The sequence below is a fragment of the Mauremys mutica genome, chromosome 16 (assembly GCF_020497125.1).
Source record: "Mauremys mutica isolate MM-2020 ecotype Southern chromosome 16, ASM2049712v1, whole genome shotgun sequence".
NCBI classification, from domain to species: domain Eukaryota; kingdom Metazoa; phylum Chordata; order Testudines; family Geoemydidae; genus Mauremys; species Mauremys mutica.
This window is the reverse complement of record NC_059087.1, coordinates 20595031-20621848: the sequence shown is the minus strand read 5'-3', so window position 1 is coordinate 20621848 and position 26818 is coordinate 20595031. Positions and strand designations below refer to the sequence as shown.

General features: G+C 44.0%; 1 protein-coding gene across 3 annotated transcripts in view; it reads right to left on the bottom strand.

Annotated features, from left to right (window-relative positions):
- Nucleotides 1–26818, bottom strand: part of LOC123351286 (T-box-containing protein TBX6L-like) — a 59866-nt gene that overhangs the window by 10429 nt on the left and 22619 nt on the right. Inside the window, exons 1-6 of one of the 3 annotated variants that reach the window (XM_044990589.1) lie at nucleotides 24069–24357; nucleotides 22921–23188; nucleotides 21387–21536; nucleotides 20201–20277; nucleotides 18131–18204; nucleotides 964–1108 (exon numbers count right to left, since the gene is read on the bottom strand). In XM_044990589.1, the coding sequence (XP_044846524.1) occupies nucleotides 964–1108; nucleotides 18131–18204; nucleotides 20201–20277; nucleotides 21387–21536; nucleotides 22921–23188; nucleotides 24069–24235 (881 nt within the window). In that variant the 5' untranslated portion in view covers nucleotides 24236–24357. Of the gene's footprint in view, nucleotides 1–963; nucleotides 1109–18130; nucleotides 18205–20200; nucleotides 20278–21386; nucleotides 21537–21928; nucleotides 22051–22920; nucleotides 23189–24068; nucleotides 24358–26818 lie in introns of those variants that run through there. The other 2 variants (XM_044990591.1, XM_044990590.1) reach the window with 2 other exon arrangements.

Below are 26818 nucleotides of genomic sequence, written 5' to 3'. Positions count from 1 at the left end.
TATCTTGCACAATGAATTACAATTCCACATATATTCTGGAGCTTACAGCTAGAGTATCATGCACTCCAGAGCATGCAGGATTTCAATTTAAGAGCAGCCTGGGCCCCAGATCCTGTCTTTTCCTTGCCTTGTTTTTGTTCACAGACACAGACCAAACGCCATACATTCCGCTCTCATTCTCCTTTGCAGTGTCCATCTTGAGTGCCAACTCCCCAGGCTGGCCATCAAGAACATCCCAATTATTTAGTCTATCAATGTGCCCTAGACTAGCTTTTTGTCTATTATATTCAAAGGACTTGCCTACAATGCAGCATCAATATGTGTGCATCCAGGGCCGGCGCAACCCATTAGGCGACCTAGGCAGTCGCCTAGGGTACTAACATTTGGGGGGCAGCGACCGCGGCGGCCGGATCTTCAGCCATCCCGGTCGTTGTCGGTATTTCAGGGGCAGGACCTTCCGCCACTTAGGGCGCCAAAAAAGCTGGCGGCGCTCCTGTGCGCATGAGGCAAATAGGATCTAATACTCAATCCTTGTGTGCCAGCTTCACAGCAATGGGCAGAGGGCACTGAAACCGCTGCATGCAGGAGCTACTGAATGGGGTTTTCAGGGTACCAGGCAGTGCTTAAATTGTGCCAGGGCTGAGCATCTCTGGGCTTGTCGCGTCAGTTATAAAAATTAAAAATTGCTTGAGCCCCAGCACCTAATTGCTTGTGCCCCGGCACCTCTTTCATTAAAAAATTAATCACTGGCACCAGACACTAAGTGACCTGGGTGATATTCCTAATTCGGAGTTTTCCGTAAACCTTGATGCTACACTTGTTCTGGGAGGAAGGGGAGAAGGATAACAATATAATCGGCTTAAAAACAGCCTAAGAGTGGCCTTTCCACAAGTGACCTCTTAGGAAAGCTCTGGAATGCAGTTTGCAGGGAGGGGGCATACACTGCTTTCTTGCCTTCCTTACCTGCCAGACTTGGTGATGATCATCTCAGTTCCTACTTGATGAAACTGCATCCAGAGGTCCATGTCTTCTAGGGTAACCACAATGGAGCTCTGAGGGTAAGGCTCCAGGCTGGAGGAAGGAAGTGCATCACACTGAACTTTCACATCTACCAGGAGAGAGTAAAGAGAGGATACCTCAGACAGTGAGGAGGAAAGTCAACCTGAAATAGCACCATAATACTTCAGAAGACAAAGCGTTGGGAATCAGCATCAATACCAGTTCCTCTCAGTGTCAGTGCCTGAACATATCCAGTTGTAGAGTTTCACATGCTGATGTAGTAGACTGGTCCAGTGTATGTGGTCACCACTCCACATAGTGACTGGCCTTCCAGAACTATTTAACCCACTACTATCTCACAGCTTATGGAGCTTTCCTTTAGTTCAGACAGCAGAAACCTATGTTTTTGGTGCTGTAGATCCCCACTTTATTCCCACTTACAACTGTGGAGTCTCTGTGTGGTGTGCGGTCACAACTGGCTACAATGAGGTAACTTCCCTGAAAAGACCTTTGGCTATCCTGGCTCAGTAAACAGACAGGCTGCCTGTTGCAGATGTTTTTCGGGGGCAATATCCTTGTTGGTAGAGATTTAAGCTCCATACATCAGGGGTAGTCAATTGGCAAACCGCGGACCAAATCCGGACTGCCAGATGCTATTGAATGGACTGCAAAATATTTTTATTTACTTATTCTTACCTTTATTGTTATTGCGGTGTGAAAAATGTTTCTCTAGCGTCTGGACCTTGACAATACCTTGACCAAGAAATTTGGACCTTGACAAAAAATAATTGACTACCCCTGCCGTACATCACGCTAAGTTTACTTGTTCCATTCAGTACTCAGACGGGGATCCACAATGCTGTACATTTCACTCTACCAATGTTCTTATGTAATCATGGTCACACAAAACATTTTATACAGAGAGAGTAAATTGAAAGTTACGAAAAATGGGAAGATTTTAAGTGCCATGGAAGGGGAGAGAATGCTGAATAGACGAGGCAGCACAAGTGACATAAACAATCCCAGAGGACAGTGAAAAAAGGACAGATAGAAGAGCCAAACCTGAGGAATGAAGTTGGTAGATAGACAAGAGATCAGAGAGGGAGGGTGGAGCTAGACCACGGTGGGGTTTTCAAAAATGGAAGGCCATTTTTAAATGTATTTGCTAGGGCTAGGAAGTCAGTTAAGAGGGTGGAGAATGGTCCCATGTGCAATACAACTACAACCATGCCTGGGGAGTCATTTGCAATATGACTCCATTTTATAGTGCAGTCAGGGATTAACTATGTTCCTGAGCCCTATGGACTTCTGAGCAGGCATCTGTACCACAGATGGGGTCCTATTCTTACAGAAAGTTCTAAATTCAGGTGTGTGACGACAAAGCCAGAGATATGGGACTTCACATAGACTGAGAGGCAGTCAAATAGGCAAGAAGCAAAGGGATCACTGAGTGATTCCCTTTGAAAATTTTTTAGAGAGATCCCAAATCATGCAGACACTTTTGGGAAGGTATATGGCACAACTCGTATTTTCAAAGAGACAAAAAGTTAGTTGCTTTTTCCCTTCCTATATTTCAGCCCGAACACCTGGGAGAGCATGTCTGGACCTGACGGTTCCTACATACAGTAACTTTGTGATGTGAAATGTCTTTTTGCTCTTTGCAGAAGTGCTAGTTTACCTTCTAAATTATATGTACCTCATGGCTAGTTTTTGGATGAAGCAGTGTTTTGCCCAGTATTTGTAGACTGTGGGAAAAGAAAGCTCACTTGCCTCTCATTAAATGAAATTTTACTGCTTTAATTTTTCACCATAACCTTGTTTTATTTGGGGATGTTCTCCCCATACTGGTCCGACATACACGGTAATTCCTGTTGTTCTGAGGGACCTGCTAATGACACAATAGTGCCCAATCTTGTTAGGGAATGTTTTGGTCTTGCAGAGTATAGCAAATTCAACTGTGTGTTTTAAACTTTGTTCCTGAACTGTCTAACAACCCTAAGTACAAGGCTGTAGCACAGTTTGGAAACAGTTAAAACATGATTCAGCCCCTTTACACTATAAGACCAAAGCACATTTTAGTCAGGTCAAAGGCTACTGTGGTGAAATGTGATCCCCATCACAGTAGTTATACATTTTATTCAAGCTATTGTTAAAATGATATAATACACAGGTTAAGGAAAGAGTGTCACACTGTAGACAGGATCACTAATGCTATCCAGTGAAGTCCGGACCCAAACCCAATTCCATTCCTAGGTCTAAAACCTGATCACACTGAAGTTAATGGCAAAACCCCAACTGGTTTCTGGTGCATCAGGGTTTAGCCCATGGTCTTATGATAATGTTGGTATTGATCAAATATATGTGACTCTCCATTTGAAGGTATTCAGAACAGCAATGCTGTCATCAGGTTAACAAAAGCAGGTCCACTTTTGCTTAACAGAGAGTGATACATTATCAGCCATCCACAGCCATTTATTTTAACAGGGGATTGTCTTAGCCTGCATCAGGTCCTATATAGAAACAAGGGAATTTGTCACCTCATTACAACTTTCCTGAGCAACATCTTTAAACAAATACACATGGAAAGTAGCCAATTCTTTCCAGGGAAAGCAGACCCTTTCCAGGATACAACTTTCCATGCAAGAAGACCAGTGCAAACCAAACAGGTTGTTTCCACAAGATTAGGATGCAAACACCATTTAAACACAATTCTGTCAGTTTGCAAAGGCCTTTAGGTGGTTTAAAAAAATAAATAAATAAAAGACCCTCCACCCTTAGACTTTTCCTGCTTTGATCCAACATTAATGAACTGGCTAAGAAGTGACACCTAATTGGCTCACTAACATTAGCCTGTTAACATCTTCTTACTAAGGCTTTTCTCATATCCTCTAGCAGAGACATGAAAGCTGCTTGTGCATTTTGTTGTTCAGTTCAGAGCACATATTAAAAGGAATTACAATAAAATTGGGCTGATTTTCAACAAATCCAGAAACAGATACATGCAAACAGATTTGATTTAATTGATAGATTAGGTAGGATAGGTAATACTCATTCCTTCCCCCAACTGTATTCTACAATTAGCATTTTTGTAAACAAATTCAAGACCAGCAAATGAGATACTGGGAAAAATTCTGGAAGTCCTTACTCATGCAAGACATATGGTGAAGTCAATGGGAATTAAACTCAGTGGGAGTTTTGCCTCAATAAGTACTGAATTAAAAACCAAATACAGATCTCAGAATCAGGCTCCATAGGAATGAACCCACAATGAGCGAAATACTGTAGAAAACAGCAGCATGGCCATATTTATAATCAGCACTGGGGCAAAGATTTTAAAAGGTAAAACATTATTTTGGTGTCTAATTTTTGGGTGCCCAAACTTGAGATACCCAAAAGGGGCAGGAGTTTCAGAGACAGGGTGGGTCTATGCTTGGATCTGGATCTGAATCACAACAGATCCAACTGATGGATCCACATAGTGACCCAATGAGTTCAATGGGGCTCCACACAAGCACAGGGGTCTGCTGATGCAGAGCTATTTACAGGATCTAGCCTCCAGTTTGATTTTGCAAAACCAAAACCACCGTGTTTGTGCCCAGCTCTAATTAGCGTATAGTGCAAACAGCCAAACATTTATTTCCTCTCTGACCATGCCTTGATACTGGAACGGAACCATCTTGCAGAAAGGTTTGACACATGTTGTTCAGATAGCACTGGGGCAAGTGCAAGGCCCATATGGGACCAGCTCAGTTCATAACCTTAAAAAGAAACTTTCTAAAGATTTTAGGTTCATTATTTCAATTGATTTTTAATCATAGGTTTCCAATCTGTCATTCAATGGAGTTCTCACATTTGTGTTTCCTTTTTATTAGAGCCTGGATTTGAGTTTAGGATTTATTTTAATAGTTATAGTTTAACATTTGTTTTCAGGAATTTTAGGCTTTCAAACATTATTTTAAAGGTACTGGTTGCTATTAACATTACGCGGTGATAACACTGTGCACTACACATTTTAAAGTTATATTTTTCTCTGTACCAAGACAGAATTGGAGAGGAAGCGTGGTCTTGTGCATGAAGCAAGGCACTAAGAATCAGGAGGGCTCAGATCTATATCCTGATCTGCTGTAGTCTTCCTCTGAGAACATGGGCAAGTCACTAAACCTGCCAGCCTCAGTTTTGCCACCGCAAAGTGTTGAAAATAGTATGTTCCTGTCTCATGGGGGGATGCTTAGTTCATATTTGTAAAGTGCTTTGAGATTCGTGGATGGAAGATTCTAGAGAAGTGTCCCAGAAAGTAATCCAGCCCTCTTCAGTGAATCCCCTAAACACACCACAGTGCTGAGCTACTGGAAGGTTCGTGGTGGATTTCCTGTGAGATGTATAGGACAGGATCTCTGTGCACTGAAAATCTCCAGTAAGACACAGGATAAGTCTGCCATCTTCACTAAAATCAGTTTCAATTCCATTTGCATTTGTTGCTGTTACACAACCAGAGTGGGAGTCTACCAGTCATTTGGTATCTACTGTACAGAAGGATTTCTTCTCCAGTGACAGTATCTGGGAAAGGTTTCAGAGTGGTAGCCGTGTTAGTCTGTATCAGCAAAAAGAACAAGGAGTACTTGTGGCACCTTAGAGACTAACAAATTTATTTATGCGTAAATAAATTTGTTAGTCTCTAAGGTGCCACAAGTATTCCTCATTCTTTTATCTGGGAAAGAAATCTTGCCAATAATTCTGACCCCCCCCTCAAAAGGCTCCCAGGCTTGTAAATGACAATAAAAACACCCCATTCATTAAGTGGGAGAGCTCTCAGTTTCCTGGAATTGCAATGCTTTTGGCATTAACCTCGGGAGAGTGGAAGGTTCATCACCGCTTATCCAGTCCCACATTGGGTGTTTCATAAGTACTATGGCTTTATTTCTCACTGGCCATCAGGACTGTTTCTGATTTCCAGTGCTGTGTGATACAAACAATTATATGAGAAAATAATATAGTTTTAAAAAATTGGAACCCTTCACTAGATACAGTGGTATAAGATAGACTATTCCCTTCATTGTACATCCGATGTCTGTAAAGTCAAAGTCCTACTAGATGTAGCAGAAATCACTATTATACTCCTATATTAATTTCAATACAGATTTTTAAAAAAAACAGCTATGGTTGAGATGAAAATTATTTGAGTCACATATCTACCTAAGCTTTTCCAAATGAATCAGCACAGTGTGGTGGTGGGGAAGGGAAGCAGAGGATAGCTAGCTGTTTGAAACGTGTACACCAAAGGGGTATATGATCTGCAATCCTCATCCAAAGCGCAGAACCTTAGGTCTAGATTCAGGTGTCAGTTACATCACTGAATGGAGTTCTCTCTGGATTGACACTAGTGTAACTGAGATCAGAATCTGGCCCTTGTTCTCCCAGTGCTGACCTGCCATTACACACAATCTGTTCACATCACAATTAGAGAGATTTTACAGGGTGTTGTTAAAAAGGACTGATGAACAGAAATAAAAAAAAGTACATAAATAAAAATCCTTGGCAACCAATACAAGACACAACATGTTGCTCCCCAGGGAATGAAAGCTTATGGAGACCATGACAATATCCCTGCCTGCTGCTTTCATTCTTGGAAGGCAGAGAAAACCCAAAATCAAGCTGATTCTGTAATACGGATCAGAAATGTCTTTATCCCCTTAACAACATAATATACAACTATTTTAGATTCCTATCAGGCCTTAAATCCCAAAGGAACCCGAGGTGCTTCACAAACCGGACACACAGCATCAGCAACCCTCTGCATATGCTCACACTGTATAAGTCAATGGTGCCTGGAGAATTTTGGGCAAAGACATTGAGACAAACCCCTACTAGTCTTACAAAAAGTGACAGGAGATCTCAAATTATCCACAGAGAGCAGACTTAACCTCAGTTTGTCCTCTGCTCCTGATGACCCAGTGAGTAACACTTCTTCCTCCTCCCAATTTTTAAAAAACTGTAGCCCATCTCTACCAGAATTTTAGATCCACCCCGCACACTAAGACATGGAAGAGTCACCTACCAGGTAAAGATTGCATTTTTCCATGTACTGTGAAGCCAGAGAGGTTGTGGAAGTCACTGTAGGCGAGAGATCCACCAGAACTCTTATCTCACAAAAACAAAACAGTCCAGTTGAAAATCAGGCGGCTTGATTTCCCAAAGAAAGAGAGCGCCCTTCTGTGATCCAGTGTCAAGAGTGACTGGGGCTAGGATGGGACTCCAAGCTACGCTAGCCAAGGTGAGTTCCTGTTTTATGAAGGCTAATGAGCAGGGAGGAGCTTCTCCCCAGGGCTGTCCCCTTGCAGTCCTTTGATGTCCAAAGGGACAAAGAAAGGAAGGATTTGTAGCAATGGCTGGGGCTGAGGGAAGAAAATCAAAGAGAATTAACATGGCTTTGACATACAGGAAACCCTACAGGGGAAATGCACCTTGATTTACTGCTAATACACTTTTAAACAAATAGAGACAAGACCAAAAATACCAGCTGAAGATGTACCTACAAAAAATAACTTAATTGCAGACAACAGAGGAGATTTCCCTCTGGCAGTATTGGGGTTTTGATAAAACTTTCATCTCCCAAACAGATTTCTGCATTCCAAACACAGAGCTTGTGGTTTCATTTAACTGTTGAAACTGTGGACTGTATCAATTCAGGAAGACAATGATTTTTAAAAAGCGGATTCTCCCAAGATGAATGAAATAATTGTTTGATGTAACTGTTCACTCTCATAACATATTACTGAAAGATCCCTTTTCTTTTGTCAACAGAGGTCTTCAACCCCATTGGTATTTGGCCTCAGCAGAAATTTAAGGGAACACCAAAGCGTTACCTACTGACTATATCTGTCCCTTCAACAAGGCTCAGCAGTATAATTTATTTTCTTTTTTAATCACACCAATTTTCTATTGCATTGTACCCACTGACACAACAGACATTTATTCTCTTTGGACAAATCCTGACATTCTTACTACACTCAAAAGTTTTGCTGGCACACCTCTGTTGGTCAGGAGTGTGATTTTTTTTGCTGACATAGGTATGCTGGCAAAAGCGTGGAGTCGGCTATACTAACAAAAAAGTCCTTTTGCCTGTATAGTGCGTATTGCTTGGTGAACTGGTATAAGTTTACCAGCAAAAGGAATGTTTTGCTGGTATTTACTGCATCTCTATGTGGGTGAGGTAATCTCTATTCCTGAACCCAACTTCTGTTGGTGAGAGAGACAAGCTTTGTGTAAGCTCGACAGCTTGTCTCTCTCACCAACAGAAGTTGGTCCAATAAGAGAGATTACCTCACCCACCTTGTCTCTCTAATATCCTGGGATCAACACGACTACAACAATTCTACACTAGGTTAACCTTTTAAGTGTAGACTATACAAGGCCTAGTGTTTGTAGTCATTCAGTCACTTAATTCAAGGCTGAGTAGAAACTAATGACTTCAAGTTTGGCCCTTAATGAGTTTATCCTGAGAATGTGACCAATAACATTTGTGCTTACAAGTGCTAAGAGATGGCTAATCAATTCTCATGCTTCAGGACATAAACCGACCACCACCCGGCCAAGAAAGGGATTTTTTTGCATCTATGTACAGCATTTCATTACTGGCTATGTATATTAGGGGCCAAGGGTGGTGGCTCAAATACTGATCACTGCCAAGGCCAGATATTGGTCTTGATGGATCAGAGTCTGATTCCACTGGCAAAATCTTGTGTTCCAGTCTTCTGCTCATTTCAAATGGCATGATTAGATTGCTGTAGCTGATTTCAGGTCTGATCCTCCTCCCTCTGAAATAGACAGAAGTTTTGTCACTGACTTTAATGGCAGCAGGACCAGACCTTTAGTTTGGCACATGAAACAAATTAAATAGTGATAAAAGACACCTTCAGCAATAGTAGTTAGGAGCCTGAGGGAGATTACTTATCTTTGAACCCCAGTATGACACTCCCCTCCTCTAAGTTTATTTACACTCATCTCAGTCACACACTATGACTAGATCTCAGAATGTAACCAGCGCATGCTCTAGTTTTAATAAAAGGGATTTTCTCTTCTCCCTTATTGCAACTCATTGTCATCTGCAGTAACTTGGCTGCACGACACTAATGATATGAATGGATCCAAATCTTGAACATTCTGTAGGGGATGAAAATCCAAACTCTCATTACCACAAGGCCAAATCCTGAGCCCCTTACACTCAGACAACATTGACTTCAGTGTGAGCTACCTTGAGTAAACACAGAATCAAGGCCTCAGGATTTGGCCCAGAAAGGGTTTGAATAGCAACATTTGCAGATCACTTCTGTAATCACTACCCCATTGCCCAAGATCAACATATTGTGCTTTGCATTGGTGAAAACTGGACAGCACTGGTAATGGTGTCTTTCTGTTGCTGTGGGATGAGACTGAAAATGCTGCTCCTTGCCTCACTCTACCTAAGGGTTGGAAATAAAAATATATAACCCCACCCTAGACCCCAGTTCCTGCACTGGTAGGCCCAGGAGCCTTCCTCTTGCTCCTGCTACACACAGGCCCTTTGACACACTGGAGCTGAGGTGTCCAAGAGTGTGCTAGGCTGACGAGGGATTTCCATTCTCATGGGAGTATGGGCCATTTCTAGCAGCACATTGCGCTCTGGGGCATCCCAGTCCTGAAGGGGTAATGTGCCAGCACTTAGCACAGTGGGATCAAGAAGAATGTTTTTTGAGTAGTTGTAGAGTGACAGGTTACTGACGCCTGGGAAGACTCCACCTGAGGAGGATTTTTGTGGGAAGGGTTAATCTACTGGTCAGGTCCCTTGAAGAGCCAGGAGCAATCTACATGACTTCCCCTTAAGATGGGGTGGAGGGGGGAAGGAGGAATGTCAAACAGAAGACCACAGGTTCTTCCCCTGCAGAGGACCGCTAAGGACATCTCTAGAATTGGGGAGCTTGGCCCTTGAAAGGGAGGTTACTATTTGGAAGTGGAAAGAAGGTCCTATGGGGAAGGAGAGTCAGCTCTGTTTTGGGGAGAGGAAGGATGACCTTGGGGTAAAGGCAGTGGACTGGGGGGCACAAGATCTGGGTCCTATTCCTAGAGTGAGGCTTGGTCTACACTACCAACTTATATCGGTATAACTGAGTGACGTAGTTATAGTGACCTAATAAACCCCCGCCCCACACACCCCATGTAGATATAGCTACTGCCTCTCGGGGAGGTGGCCGGCAAAGATCTCCCACCCCAGCTCCAGCTGTGCCGTTGCAGTGCTGTAGGTGTAGACAAGCCTTGAGAAGCACAGATGATGCAAAGCAACATCACTCTCCCTGTTCAGGATAAGGGACTAAACTTGTCTTCCTTTCAAGTCACACTTGCATTGGCTCTAGATGAGCGGTGGTCCCCTTGTTCTCATCCTGTCATAGGGAAGAGGGCATATTAGCTCCTGAAATCTAGGAAAAGGTGATGAGAGCATGGAAAATAAACCAAACAGACGGGTAATGTCAAGAGTGGGCCCCTCACCCTGTATAGGCTGACTGTGGATCCTGAGGCTCTGGATAGAAGCAGCTCTGGGACAAGGAATAACAGAAACTCCTCAATTATATGTTAAAAAGAACATGAAAAAGATCTGAAGACAAATTGTTCCAGGGTCAGACCTTCTCCTTCAGTTCTCCCAGCCCCAGTGCTACAGCAGCAAGCAGAACAGTATTGAAAATGACTCATTGCTCTCCCCACTGATAAGGGGGAAGCAGCGACTGAATCCTCCTTCTCAGTCCTGATTTTCTAGTGACACTTTTTCTGCCATGGAAAGGCATATGGGGGCCGTAACCAGAGGATATGTCTACACTGCAATAAAAGACCCACAGGCATGGCTGCAGCTGGCCTGGGTCAGCTGACTTGGGCTCATGGGGCTACAATTGTAGTGTAGACTGCCCAAGTCTGGGCCCTGATTATCCGGGAAGGGGGAGGGTCACAGAGCCCAAACTCCATCATGAGCCCAAACATCTACTGCAATTTTTAGCCCCACAGCCCAAGCCCCATGAGTCCAACTCACCGACTGGGCTCTGGGATTCAGTGCTGCAGGTTTTCTATCGCAGTGTAGATGTGCCCAGAGAGCCTGAGATTTGCCTTCATTGCAGAAGATGGGAGAAGAAAGAGAAAAGAGGGTCGCATTCAAACTAGTGGGGAGCTGGATTAACATCCAACTCAGTTAACAACTGCACAGCAACAGCACCGCCGGGGATTTCAGACAAGTGCACCACCAGACTGTCCAATGTATCAGGACTTACCGCATACACCAATAAAAGGCATTGCACTAGCTCCCTCGTCCACTTCATCTGGATGTTTACTATCTGTATTTCTCGCAACACATATTTTCTGTAAACACCCATTCCTTTCATCTCCTCCCAGCTGATTGATGGGGAGGTGGAGTCATTAATTACCAATTACTAGTTAACAGCTAGTGCTCTCTCAGCCATTCGAGCAGATAGAGAGGTTTTAAAAAGGGAAGAAAAGTGAATTTGTTATAATTGCTAGAAAGTGTGGCTAATAGCAGCAAAACCCATGAAATTCACCACCGCCAAGGTGGAATTTAACACATTACCCTCTGTCTGTCTGTCCCCAGCGTGCCTCAGGCTGTTCACTGAGAAATCAGATGTGAAGGGCTGGCCTCTAGCAATCCATGGGCAAATTGGATGGGTGGGAGGGATGAGGGGGAAGGAGAGGGATGGCTGGGGGTGGGGTAGTGGAAGGGGAAAGTCAGTGATGTGTACAGCTCTGCGCCCAGCACATTTACAGCAGTGGGTAAAGATCATATTGTACCTGACTCTAAACAGGAGCTGCCCCCAGCGTCTGGAAGGGAATGCATATGGCCTACGTCAGTGGATATGGGATGAAGGGAGAAGGGGAGGAGTACACACAGCATTTATTTTTGTCTCTCCAATGAGCTGAGCTCAGTGCTTTTAACAAAACAACCTTTTTCTGGCCAATTTCATAGCATGTGAAGAGTTTTTAATGTCCATTTCAACCCTCTCGCCGCCTTTTAGCAGCTAACACATAGCAGGACTTCGTGCTGAGCTGGCCCACATGGATACCTTATCACATTGCCGACTTCTTTTGAACCACTCCCATGTGGTATTGGCACAATAAAGATCAGCATGTCAGCAACCCTGCGGCCTCAGTTGTTGGGGTTGGATCCTATACAATTCTGAATGGGCTGCACCCCCACTGCTCAGCTGCAGCTACTAGAACGCAACCACCCCCCACCCCAACATCTTCTGTGCCAGTAGGCTTGCCAGGTTCCAAGTTACTGTCAGGAGTGCTGAGACGCAATAGACATCCAGATGAGGAGTAATGATCCTTTTGGGTAGAGGTGGCCTTGAAAGTCACGTGTTAAACCTTGTCACTGCCATCTCCAGTTTTGCTTGGTAGCCAGAGGTTCACTGGATATAGGCCCCCGTGCACGCCACAATTTCATGGCTGTGGAATTGGCTGCAGAATTATGTGCCAGAACATGAGCCTTCATTTTTGTTTTTAAAAAAAGACTGTTTCTAGCCCTCATGGTTGTTAAGAGAACGTTAAAAACATGAACTGGGTACAACTGAAGCAGCGTGGTCTTCCTGAGTCTGCAAGCAGCCTGAAACAATGGCTCAGAGAAGTATGAACTGCAGTATATTCATCTCAGTGGGGTGTTACCTCTGAAACCTAAAAATAGCAAGGTCGGCATTTTAACTATTAATCATTTCAGAGGGACTAATGTGCTTATCCCAAACTGCCTCCTGTGCTTCCCCAAATGCCAAAAGACCCAGCTGCCCACACCTCCCTTGGCCACCTTTGATACTAGTATTAGTGCTGCATGTATGTATCTCTGGAAGAATGAAAATGAAGGGAAGACCTACAATTAATGTAATTTAATACAAAATAAACAACAGGTGCTACTATCCTGACTATTCATTAAAATCCTGCATTAATTTTTTTCTAATAAACCAGACATGTAACTTCCAGATTGCTATGGAATCCAGAGACACTGACATAAAATTTAGGTCCAGCTTGCTGGTGAGTACTCAGGGCCCTGATTATGTGCACACAGACCCATCGGCAAGGGGCAGCATGCCCGCAAGGACAGAGCACACTGAATCCACTTGCCCCTAGAGGAGGTGGCAGGATTACTCCCTTTTAGGTCTGGAGCAGCACACAATGGTACTAATGAACACTCCAGTATCTAAGCTAACCTACTAGCAGTGTCCTGGCTAGACACTGACTTCAAAGATCTCAGAAGGGACAGAAAGAAAAGAAAATGCAAAAGTTGCTCTCTAAGCAGAGCAGACACTTCCGCAAGAAGTATATTTAGTGGACTGAGCAGAGAACTGGGAGTGAGGACAGAGAGATTCTATTCCTGATGTTCCCACTGACTCAATCTCACCTTGGGCAAGTTACTTAGGCTCTCTCTAGGGCTCGGTTTCCTCAAACGTGGGGATGTGAAGCTAAAATCAACTGATGTCAGTAAAGTGTTTTGAGATCCCCACATGAAGTGCTAGAAAAGTGCAAAGTATTGCTATTATTCAGAAAGGCTCCCCAGTGAGCAGAACTTTCCACATGTTGGTTCAAAAAAATCCAATTTCCTCTCATGCTGTAGCATAAGGAAGGGCTTCTTGACAGCTGCTTACTACCGCTCAGGTGCTGCAACCTTTTCTTTTGCACTTTTTTAAGTGGACAATTTTGGTTGCTATTTCCCGGGATATCAGCTGTCATGCTTAGGTTTGCCACTTGTTAAACATTCTGTTCAGATAGTCATAGCCCAGACCCATGTGAGAGGCTCAGCAGCAGGCAGAGGTCTGCGGGGCTGCAAAGCCACAAATTGCATTGGTCCCCAAACCATCTGTGTTCACAAAAAGCAAAATCACTTTTGGGAAAACAAAAGTAGCTGAAAGAGTTAAACACAAACACGCTGGTTGGAGATGGCCTGTTGGTAACAGCTCCATGAACTGTGAGGCAGTGTGCTGTGTCCTGGTCACCCGCCTGTTCCCACCCCAGAGGAGGCTGCATTTAAAAGGTGCTGTGTGTAGTTTGTGGTAGACTTTGAGACCGTGGGGTGAAAAGGGCTCATGCAAATCTAGTATAGTATATTACAGTATTAACTTAGGCTTTGCTTCTTCACAGGTTTGTGGATTGAGCTATCTGGCCAAAGAGTTATGCTTGTGAATTGGAGAAATGAAGCTGCTCTTCCCTTCCTTCCCATACTCATAACCCCCCTCCCATCCCCTCTATAATATGCACTCACTTCTTCCAACTGGCTAGTTAGCATTGAGACAAGAAGGGAAACACTTAACGGCCACTTAACAGGGCAGGCTGAGTTTGGGCTCAAAGGCTACAGTCCAGAGTCAAATGCAAAATGTTGGGGCCTTAGGCTCTTTCAAGTTTTCACAGACTCCTGATGTTAGCTGCACTGTTTTCCTGTCAGCCCATTGTGTTTCCCAGACACTGCTCAGCACTCCATCCCATTCAAATCCACAAAAACACCTTTTTGAAAGGACTTTACAGATTGAATGGGACATGACAGCACAAACAGCTTCACAACACAGCACCCAGGAGGAGAGTAACCACAAAGCACAACACAGCACAGTGCTGCTTTTCTTGCACACTGCATGGGAAAGTGCCAGCATATTAGTGCACCGGGGCATTGTATAAGGAAAAGCCAACAACGAAGGAAGAATCCAATCATCTCCAAATCCAGTACATATTCATTTCATAGTGAGAAGGCAGCAACCAACAGCTGTAGGTTAAAATACATACAAGGGAAAGAGAAGCAACATGGAGAGTATAAACACTGAATATTGGGGGTTGAACTAAACCAGGACTCAGATCAAAATAAGCCCTGGGTATGGGTTTTGCTGAATAAAAACCCAAACTGACATGGTTTTGCAAAACAAAAGTTGTTTTTAGGTTTTCACCATCTATTATAGAAAAGAAGAAGGGTCAAACCCAGAACGACATATCCTAATCTTTTGGATTTTGGGGGTTCAGATAAAGTAGGATGCTGATTTTCTTTTTGTAAACAAATACACTGTATTAGATCTATCTTACAAACTACAGAATAAGTCAGAACATGAACATTTAATCAGCTTGCAAATTCACTAGTTTAGCTTCTGACATCAGCGGTGTACATCCACGTTATACAATTGTTTCTGTATAAGACTCTACTATATCCCACCAAGGTTACATTGTCATAACATTAAATCAATAAACAATAAAATAAAGGAGTCGATGGGACAACTCACATGCATAGCGCTAATGCATATGCTTAAGATTTTGCAGGCATGGAGCGAAAGTTTACTGGAAGGACTGGGAAGTGCTGTCTACAACATCATTTTATGGACTTACCCCACAATAGCATCATTTTTGGATAAAGATAATCAAGATACCTGGGAAGATTATTAATAAAGCAGATATAAAATTTCAACCAGAAAATAGAATAGGGACAGATAACTGAAATACACGATTAAAAAGTAAAAAAATAAAACTGATTAGAAAGTTATGTCTAGCTGGGAAATACTTCATGGAAATTGGTCTTGCCACCAAAGTCTAACACAAACTGGTTATATTATGTGTGGCATATGCAAGAAATGGAAGAATTCACACATCATTTTCCCAAATACAAAAAAGAAATTCATGTCCATTTGGTCTTCCCTCCTTGATTACTTTAATGATTCTACTCACCATCCAAAAAGCAATGAATAACTGACATTTGTAGGGTGTTGGTGTTATTTCTTAATCCCCAATAATGTGTTGTCTCACAGCAAAAGGGAATAATACGAGAATGAAGTCATACATAATGGATTTCGATAGAGGGTACCTGTGATATTATCTCTGTCCCCAGGCTATTTCTATACTTAAAACGCTACCGCGCTGCACTTGCATGGCTGTAGCCGTTAGTGCAAACACTCACTACAGCGACAAGAGGGCATCTCCCATCGCTGTAGCTAATCCACCTCCCCAAGAGACTCTAGCTAGTTTGACAGAAGAATTGTTCCATCAACCTAGCACTGTCTACACTGGAAGCAGGTAGCTTTTCCACACTGCTGAGACACATAGCTATGCCAATGTACATTTTCAATGTAGACAAGCCCTCGGGAATTAAATAAAAGTTGCTGCTGTTCTAAGTTTATTATTATGATGGAATTCTTTTACCAATATATTTTATTATTAAAAAAAAAGGATTCAATTTTTTATCTTTGTGTATTTATATATGTAATTTATATTTTCTCAGTTAAAAAAAGAACAAGGCCTGGCTGCATCTACCATGTTATACATACACTGTATGAGACAGGAAGCCAGAATTAGATACCCAGAGAGAATACAGGCATTTCACAGAAGGAAGGAGTTGAACCCAGAGAGACGGAGGATGTATTTAGAATCCACAGAAGAATCCGACCTGAGGGACTGAGTTACAGGACATATACCTGTATGTCTCAGAAGAAGAAACTGAATGCAGCAGTAGACTCACAAGGTGCATCCTAGATGACTGGTTCTGAAACTAGGAACAAAAGTTATGATGGGATACATATATTCTATAGGGAAGCTGAAGCCAGTAAAAAAGAGACATAAGATATATTCATTGCAGGAAGGAAGCACACTTCAAACAGAGTGGTCTCACATATATACTGAAAGAAAAAAACCCATTCAGTTGACTGGAGAGATTCCCATATTTGCTCTCACACCAGTTGATCAGCACCTGATAGTAAAAATGATATCTGTGTCAGCAACAGAAATTCAGACAGGAATCCCTATGTGTTACCAGGAATGGAAAGCAGAGCCTGTGAGATTTCATGGATTCCTGAAGTCTGGCTGTGGGATCATACAACCCATGAATTCCCATGTATCTGGACAGCCTTACCTGACTGTTGCTCTGTCTCTTTCATGAAGCAATTTGTTTGTATAGATTTCTCCCCCCTGCACATCTCTAGTTAGTAAGTTCCTCATCCTTGTGATCACAGGCCTGGGTGCAAACTCCAGGCAGGAATCACAAACCTAAGGCTCCCTCCCCCGACTCCAGTATATTGTGAAATGTTTATGACCAGGATCTTATGGCTCTGGAGGTGCTGAATAGCCTGTTTTCTCCAAGTCTCAACTCCTGATGGGCAGCTAGAGACCAACTTTTAGCCGGTTTGGTCCCTAGTTGTGCATTTTATTACCCAGTTTGTCTCTTCAGCTCACATTTGTAAACTCCCGAGTAAATTTCTCCCTGGTTAACACTCTGGAGCTCAAAGAACTTTTCATGTTTTTATTACATCCTTAGTGATTAAAGGGAAATTTAAACCTCAAAATGTCCCCTGCCGTGATTATAAAAGCACAGCATCATTTTGGGTAGACGTGTTTTTAAACAATAAATTAAAAATTAGCCCTCCTAAAGTGGACAAATGTTTTTAAGTTAAGTGCAGGATGTTATTAACAATAAATAAGTTGCAATTCCTTCAGAGATCACTGGATGGCATGTGAGTGAGTGTATGGGCAGTTAAAAAGGTAAATTCTAATTGGACTGAGGGCAGAAGGGGTGTGAAATGGATGTATTACACTACAAATATTAGACTTTATCCAACTTGTGTACTTCTGCTAAGAATATACCGAGTTCCAATCTGACATCACATAAGGAATCACTAGCACAAAAGTGTTGACCACCCATGCGTCTGTGATGAGAAAATGTATTTAACTGACCAGCACTTTAAAGACTACAATATCTTATCTTCTGCAATAGGAACACAGATTTAAAATACAAAACAAATGTCTATAAAGTACAATCAATGGAAACACTCAAATGCTGTGCTAAAATTCCAAATGGGAAGGTAGGAGAGGATTGAAATTGGAACTGGGTGTGGTGAGTTCTTTCTAGGAATGGCTTGTGTTCAGCTGTATGATTATCATTACTGGAGGGAAGTGGTTTGTTATGGTAAAATTATATGAAAAATCATAGCCTGGTATAGGAAGAGCCAGCATAAGTGAGCCCGGGGCAAGCGCTGGGTGTGCAAAGAGAAACCGCTTGCTTTACCCACCCATACCACTAAGCTTTGTGTAGAGAGCTGCTCCGTGGCTCAGTCTCAGTGGAGAGACCAGTATCCTTGCAGTGTGGCTACAGACTCACCGGTGAGGGGGTCACAGCCTGTCTCCTCAGCACTTGCTTGCTTGACCATTTCAGTACCTTGAACATTTTTCCCTCTAGAATGAAGGAGAAAAACAAATTTGCCATCACACAGCATACAAAAATCGATCCAGATGCACATTTCCAGGTATTCAGACAAATATACTGTACCTGCACCGCTGTAAACACACATACTCACCCCCCACACTGTAAGGATGTAAGGATGCCATTTGTACTTCTGGACACACATTTAGACATACTAGCAACAAGCATGGGCACATACATAGACACAGCAACATGATAATTACTAAACACACAGACATATTTCTTTTATTACACAGACATACATGTGTACACACCCTCAAATACCAGAATGCTTATATTCAGACACATATATCAACAAGTAGCATTCTTCTATTCACACATCTGGGCTCTCATTCTCTCTCTCAGAGGTGTACATATGATCAATCTACATGGATAAACTCTACGTCTATGATTCTAGAGCTTACTCAAGAGTATTTCTCTAGTGCACATGCACAGCTAAAGACAGTGAATGAGCTAGCAGGTTAAAGCTGCCCTTTCAAATGACTTCTCGTTTATTCTCCATCCACACTTGAGGCCCTGACTATAATGAAGCTGAGTTTAAAAAAACATGTTCAAACAGGGTGACCAGATGTCCCTATTTTATTTGGGGCTTTTTCTTATATAGGCACCTATTACCTCCCACCCCCGTCCCGATTTTTCACACTTGCTTTCTGGTCACCCTATGTTCAAACTTGGTTGATTGTTATTTATTTAGTGTGTGTGGTTGGTAAACATGATGCTTTACATTCCTGTCCATGCCCAGAAGAGTTAACAATCTCTAGACAGATGAACAATAGAGATGGCAGCAGCAGAGGCACAGGGAGGAAGAGAAGAACAACAACAAAAACCAGGGGAAAGAGAAGAGCTTGTGGGACAGCATTGTTGGATCATTATTACATCAGAACTGGTCTTTAGCATGCTTTGTCTGGCTGGTGTGGATGGTTACAACCATATCGATAATGATGCTCAAGCTTGGGTCTTTACAGGTTTTAACCATGGTTCTAACAATTTAAGCGCTATCCATGCAGGCTGGTAAAACCACGCCAGGACTGGGTTTAAGGGGAACTCTTTAAACATGTTTCCCATATTCTCTTTAAAGACCAATTTAGATAAGGCCTTTGTGGGCTTGGGCTCTGTGCCTCTTAATAAGGTGAACCCCATCTGGATTCAGAATAACCAAGAGCTGAACCAAAGCAGTCTCAGAAGAGGGAATGTTATAGCAAAGTTGAGAGTACACTAGCCTTTTGGGAGCAATCTCTACTATTTTGCTACTACTGGTGCACTCCTACTACCCTAGTGGTAGCAGTCGCAGGAGCATTAGCATAGAAAAGGCACCAGTTTTTTTTTTTATCTTGGTATCCTCTAAACCTGCTTTAAGCTGTTCTGGCTGACTGACATGGTACTTAAAATGCTGGTGGCTAGTGTGTTCTGTCCAGGGCCGCCCAGAGCATTCAGGGGCCCTGGGGCAAAGCGGGGGAGCTGCGGCACTTGTACTCACCTGGCGGCGGTCTGGGTCTTCGGCAGCATTTCAGCAGCGGGGGGGCCTTTCAGTTGTTCCGAGTCTTCGGCAACACTGAAGGGCCCCCCACCGCCAAAATGCTGCCAAAGACCTGGAGCTAATTAAGGCCCCCCCCCGCTGCCAAAATGCAGTCCAAGACCCAGACTGCTGCCGGGCCAGGGCTCGCAGGGCATTTCAGTGGCGGGGGGCCCTTCAGTCGCTCTGCATCTTCGGCAGCACTGAAGGGCCCCCCGCCGCCAAAATGCCAGCCGAAGACCCAGACCACCGCCGGGCCAGAGCTCACGGGGCCCGGGGCAAATTGCCCCACTTGCCCCCCACTCTGGGCGGCCCTGGTTCTGTCTACATTTTCTCTACCAGTAATGGAGCTGCAGCGGGGGGAGTGAAATGGTGGGCTATTTCCCACATAAGTGTAATACAGACAAGGCCTAAGTAGTTTGGCATAACAGGAACTGCTGAAGGAGGCTTCTTACCGGTTCTTCTTAGAGCTGAGGCCATTCTCTCGGAACCCCTTTGCAAATGGATTGTTATCAATCTTCAGCTGGGTAACCTGTGATGGGGAGATAACAGAGGGAGAGAAGGAAATGGAAAGGAGAGAGAGATGGAAAGATGGAGACACAAAGAGAAAGGAAGAGAGGAAGAACAACGCAGAGAAAAGGAAAGGAGAGGAAGAGAGAAAAGACAGAGGAAAGGATGAGAAAGAGGAAGGAGGGGTAATGAGAGAAAGAGAGAAGTGGAGAGAAAGAGAAAAAGGGGGAAGAATGAGTGAGGGGAGAGAGTGAAAAAGGCCATGTTAGTTATGTGTATATTCCCCAGTCTATTGGTGAAATGGCTTCAGAGTCAGACCATTCAAAAATGGAGGTTATTTAAGAAGCAAGTGGGACAGGAAACCAGAAAGGGGAAAATAACGGAAACCTGGAAGATGAAGCTGGTGAAATCGGGGCACAATGCTGTCCTCAAAGGCAATAGCCCACATGATCCTATTTCGCAAGCCCTTCACTTAGAACCAACAGGCTGGTTTCTGAGAGAATGAAAATTTTCCATATGACCATTAGAAACTTCATGGGTTTTCTTATTTTTGCTACTACAGGTTAAGCAGGAAAAAGCTCTCTCTCTTGTTCTGGCACAATTATGTTCATGTCACATGCAAAGTATGTGGGATATGTTGTATTCTTTTTATATTTAGAGTGATTTTGGTGGTCTTGATTAAAGTGAAGAATAGATAGTACATGCTAGAGTCAGCTATGGTGCAGACATGAGCTGTACAAGCCAATACACCACAGTCCTGATGATGTTATTGCACCCTTGCCTATTCCTGTACTGGGTCTCTCTTCAGACAAAACCATGGAAAATTATGGAGTATTTTTTGTGATGTGGGCAAATGTCATTAGCTACATTACCAAACTCACACTTTTAAATTTGTGTTCAGAGCTAGGATTTGAACCGAGGTCTCCAGGGTGTTAACTAATAAACTACTTTTGTGTATTTTTAATTGCTTTAGCACCAGAGTACCCGAACCTTTCCCCATCATACCCTCAATTTCCACCTCTTAGTGCTAATACTCATTTTGCTTGAAGGAAGCTTTATTTACCCCTGAATTGCCCCAGGTTCACAGAAAGTCACAGACAGAGAAGATGGAAGGAGTGAAAGAAAAGCTACCTTGGAATTCTGATAGGCCGTCACAGCCATAAAAGTTGTTTCTGGGAACACAAACGTGGCCACAGCATTCCAGGGCAGGGTGAGTGTATGTGCGCTGGTCAGCACCACATGGAATCGTGGTTGGTATTTGTGCATCGAATGCAATATAATCTAAAGCCAAAGAGAGAACAAGCAGTCAGGAGGATTTGATAACGGTGTTGAACTCTGTATGGCATCACTGTGATGAACTCAATGTTCCTGGAAGAGTCACCTGGAAAGGCTTCAAAGGCAGTAGCATGTTGCACACCACCACTTTTAAATAACTGCTCATGTGCAAGTGGAATACAGATCACATTAGGTTAAAAGGAGTGGAAGTGATGCCACACCACACGTAACCCTGAAGATTTGACTTAAATAAACAAAAGTCTAGAATAAATTTGAACCTTAGCTCTATCCATGGGTCTGATCTTACACTTGTTGGTTCTTTCCAACCTCTCTCCCCTGCCCCCAATCTCTTTGAATTGGGACCTCCTACTCCTAACCCACTTGCCCTTCCTACTCACCATAGGTAATTGGGGGCGGAACTTGTCTACTTCTGCTGGTTCATCTCTCTGGAACTTCCTGCAGAGCTGTACACTGAAGTGAAAACCTTCCTTTTCACTTTAGTGTAGAACTGTCTCCACATCTGTGGAACAGATGGCAATATGAAAAATGCTACTTATAGAAAAATAGTTCATATGGTATGGGATTGCACTGGGAGAAGAAGGCCTACAACAAATGAGATGTTTTTAGTCCAACAAGGGAAACAGTAAAGGCCAATGTATTGCAGGGTGCATATTGGAAAGTAATACATGGCAGAACAGGGAGGTAGCAAAGCCTCCCTCTATGGCTTGGGTGTGAACACACCTCTAGGAACAGGTCCAGGTCCAATTCTGAGCATCTCACTACCAGAAATTTATTGCCAAACTGGAGAGAGGTTGGAAGGACCGTTTTATTAGGAGAGATTAAAATAGTTAATAGCTTGATTAAGTGATGGTTATGGGGTGAGATAAGAAAGGGACGTAACAGTGTATATATAAACACCAAAGAGGGAGAGGAATATCTTAGGGTGCTACAAAAGGGGGAGGGTAACTAACAGCATAAGTAGGGATGAAAATGAGACAGGGAAAATTTAAGATGAACATCAGGAAAAACGTCCTGGCTGTGAGGTGTTAGTGTGCAACACACTCCCAAAAGAAGGGGCGGAAGCCTCATTGCATGGAACTTTTAAAAGTAGCCTGAACAAAGCAGCAGTAGTAGGACTGTAGGGAACAAAGCTGCCCTGGTAGGGAGATGGGTGAGGTGCTCTAATAGGCCCTTCCATCACATATAATTCTGATTAATATTAATATAAGTTCTGGGTACATGAAAGAATGAATATTATTCTCCTTGTTGTGTATGAACAGCATGTCATGGCATTAGACAACTCCATAGTGCAGTGCTCCCTATAAACCAATGGTTTGCAGCACCACACATTTATTCTATGTACAAGTGAAATGGTCAGCCCTCTCCTTACATGTTCACACTGCTCCAGAGTATTGTTGGTGATCTTGAGTCTCTGGAAAGAGATTGGTTCTTTCATCCAGTGACTGCCAGGAGCTGGAGAATCTGGATGGAGGTAGAAGTGACTGGGGAAATGGGGATCAGCTTTTCCGACTGCCTCCCAGTGGCCACAGTGCCATTTATACCGAGCGTTGTCCAAAGGTACAATATCCACCAGCATCAGGTAGAGAGAGTAAGGGTTCAGGCCGGAAACAATCACTTTGCAAGGTGGGAACATACGTCTGCACATAGAGAAAAGGAAGAGAGCAGAAAGAGATTTCACTGTATGCTTGATGTTTGCCCTAATCTGATACCCCAGCTCTTGTTTAGGGCCTTCACACTTGAAGGAAGTGCAGTTCCTTGGGAGCTCAAGTCACTGACTTTCTTGCACTGGTAAATACAGCAGGCCAAATTCTGCCTTCATTTACACCTATGCAACCCCCGTGAAGCTGTTTACTGTCTCTGTTGAGGGCCAGTGGGACTTCACAGGGATAACAGAGGGAAGAATTTGTCCTGCTGTGTGTAATGAAAATAAAAAACCCAGATCAGATAATATACAGCAACAGTCCATATCAGAATCTGGAGAGCTCGCATAGGGCATATGGCTGTAAAACTATTTAAAGGGGGAGTACTTGCCACTCCTTTGAAACAACACAGTGAGGTTGCTACCAAAGGCTCAGCATAATATCCATGCTTCTGCAGTGCATCCCAACTACTGTCTTGGTCACTGTCCCTGATAGCGGGGGTATTACTGTTTTTACTGGATCACACAGCATGGAGATTTCCCTTTAGTTCACCTTGTAGAGCTGTTATCCAGGAATCATCTGACCCTCAAGTGAATGGCTTGGTCAGGATGGTGTGCACCTTGCACACTCAGAGCACACTTTATAGTGTTATGCTGCACATGCAAACTCGTCACATTCATCTGGTGACCCTGGTCACTAGTAAGCAGACACAGCACTTGGCTGGCTTGACCCAGAGAACAGGTGAGAGACAGAAAGGTAAAATAGTAGCTTCAGAATTGCACAGATGGAACTGAAGGTGGGGTTTACCTTGGGTGGGTGGGTGAGTGTGGAAAGTAACATGCCACAGGCATTCTTGGAGATACAGGTTTGCTCTCACCTGCCAGATTTGGTGATGATCATTTCAGTGCCAAGTGTGTAGAACTCCTCCCACAGTTCTTTGTTCTCCAGAGAGAGATGGACCCTGCCACAGGAACCATTTATGGATGGAGGGAAGCAGCCCTCATTATGGAAGGAAGTGAGTTGCGAGCTCTGAAGGGGTATCATCTGGAATTGAGGGAACAAGCCTCGGCATCTGCTGCATGGCGGGACAGGGTCACAGTCTCACAGGAGAAGGGGAGAAAAGCAAACACATTAATGTACGTTCTAGAGAGTTGCCCACACAGCTGGAACAAAAGCAATCCAGCTGCAAATGGACCATATCAGAGGAAGGGGAGAATCCCTGCCAGAAGAGCTGTGCACTTTACAGCTACGCCAGGGAGATCATCCTGCAGGCATGGTCACCTCCACATCTATGCTTGTTGGCTGCAAGCACAGTGGATCTCTTTGCAAGCACTGAGAAGCTTAGAACACCAACCCCAAATACTCTATTCCCAAGCGATCTGGTGAGCGGCACTGGCCACCAGAGTGACCGACACAGCGAGTTCAGGCTACCCCCTGATGGGACTGCTGCAAGCCATGATTCCTTCACATTGAGGGCAAATGAGCTTGCCCACTGAGTCCTTGACAGAACTGCTGAGAAGCAACTAGTCACAATGCTAGGGAAGACATGGCAGCACCATGTTAAATGGGCCATACACATCAACCGGCCCCGGGCTGAGCAAGGCCGCATTCGCCACCAACCATCGTCTGCTCTACTTCCATTGACAGCGGTTTTGTCTCTCTCCTGGGTTCATTCACTCACAACTATCCTTTTGGTGCTTCAAAGCAGCCCAGGATTTTCAACACAACGATACCCTGAGAATTCTGGGGACAGAGGGAAGGTAATATGGGAAAAATGAATGAAACAGAGAAATACATGCTTATTATTCAACCCCCCAAACAACCCCATTCAACCTGCTCTAGGGCCAGCATTTTTGTGTGAGAAACCTCGCTACAAAGGGCGTCCTAGTGCCAGGCTGAGTGGACAGAACCAGGAAGGTCACCCCAAAGCCTGCAGCGGGGCCTTTTGCTTGGTCTCTAGGAGAGGAACATGACAAATCTACTCAGACACAGCCTGGGATGACAAAATCATGAGGCTATTCAAACACAGACTTGCAAGACTATTTTAGAGGAGGCAGAATGCTCACAGGTTAGGATACAGGATTGCCCAAGCCATCTCTTACCTGGCATCAGCATTGGTGCCCTCTGTTGGTGGCCCAAGCTGCAGCTTTCACCATGCTGGTGCCTGTATCGGCACTGGTGCCTTGAGCCACCGATATACAGGTCCCTTGAGGCATGAAGCATCGTGTAAGAACCTGGAGAGAGGCAGAAGGGCTCGGACTCCAGTGTTTGCCAAGAGAGGCAGGGAACAGCTTATAACTTGTGCAGGCAAACCTTCAAATTCGCCACAGGAGCAGAAAGGGTAAAAGAGGGAGAAGTGAATGAAAGAGAGATGGGAAAGAGAAATAAGGGAAAGAGTCAATGAAAGGAGGCAATAGAAACAAAATGATAAAGATCCCGAGGATGTAAACTGGCAATGCAGGCTTCTCTCTGCCTTTAGTATCCTCTCCCTGAACTCGGGGGTCTTGCCATTGGCTTTTGTATCCAGCACAGGAATGGCAATAAGACAATCCTATACTTCCACACTTCATAATTCACAAAACCCCAACTGTTTGCCCCCAAGGGAGGCATGACGCTGTTTGAATGTCGCTAGTTTCATATTAAACTCCCTCCATCAGCCCTGCGATTGGGCCAGAGGTGACAGGTGGGTGCCACATTATTGAACAGGCCAGCACCCAGAGAGGTTTCAGTCCCCCTGAGGTGGTTCTGGAGGTATTAAAGCTGGAAGCCATCCTGTTAAGGCTGACAAAAGATTGATCCAGGGATGAATGAAGCTATTTCATTGTCATTCCAAAGTGTGATGTTTACAGGCTGCTCTTCTCACAGCTTTCAGAGAGCTTCAGATGGCTCTCTGGGGAGGAGGGGACTTCAGTTTATGCCAACAACATCCTCTCAGTCCCTTTAACTCCAGCACAGCGTTCAGGAATCACTTCCTCACCTTCCAAGTCTCAACAAATTCCTGCTAAGTTCAGGCCCCTGGTTCCAGAAATGAAAATCCTCTTTCTTGTCCTGAGGAGCCCTAGGAGCAACTGCAGCTGAGAAACAGGGGACAGCTTGTAAGATTCCTTCTACCCTGGCCTACCTCCTGGGAATTCAAACACCAAGGCTGTCCAGCTCCAGATTAACAGACACAAAATGGAGATGGACGCTCTTTTCCTGTCTCAATTCTAGCATTCATGAGAAGTGTGAGACTGTGCCCTGGAGACTGCTGTCCTGTTTATCCACAGAACAGGTACAGCATTGGCAGGGGCGTGCTTCCCCAAACTGGCCTGCCAACGTGCCTCAGCCCTGACCTGGAGGTACCAGGACAACCAGCTGGGCCGTGTTTATTTGTGGCACCTCTCCTGAGGCTGCCCACACAGGTAGAGGCATCTGTGACACAGGCACTGATCCACTGAGAGCAGGAATGGGACTCAATAGCTCTTCATCCAAAGGCCTCTGCACAGGCGATACAGCCACTTTATGCAGCAAAGTGCATTGTAACATGTAGCTAGAGAAGAAACAGTAGCAGACAGTGGAGATCACTGGGAGATGTTTTTAAAAGTGATGTTTGCACTGAAAGCTTTCCTAGACATTTCTCATCAGTGT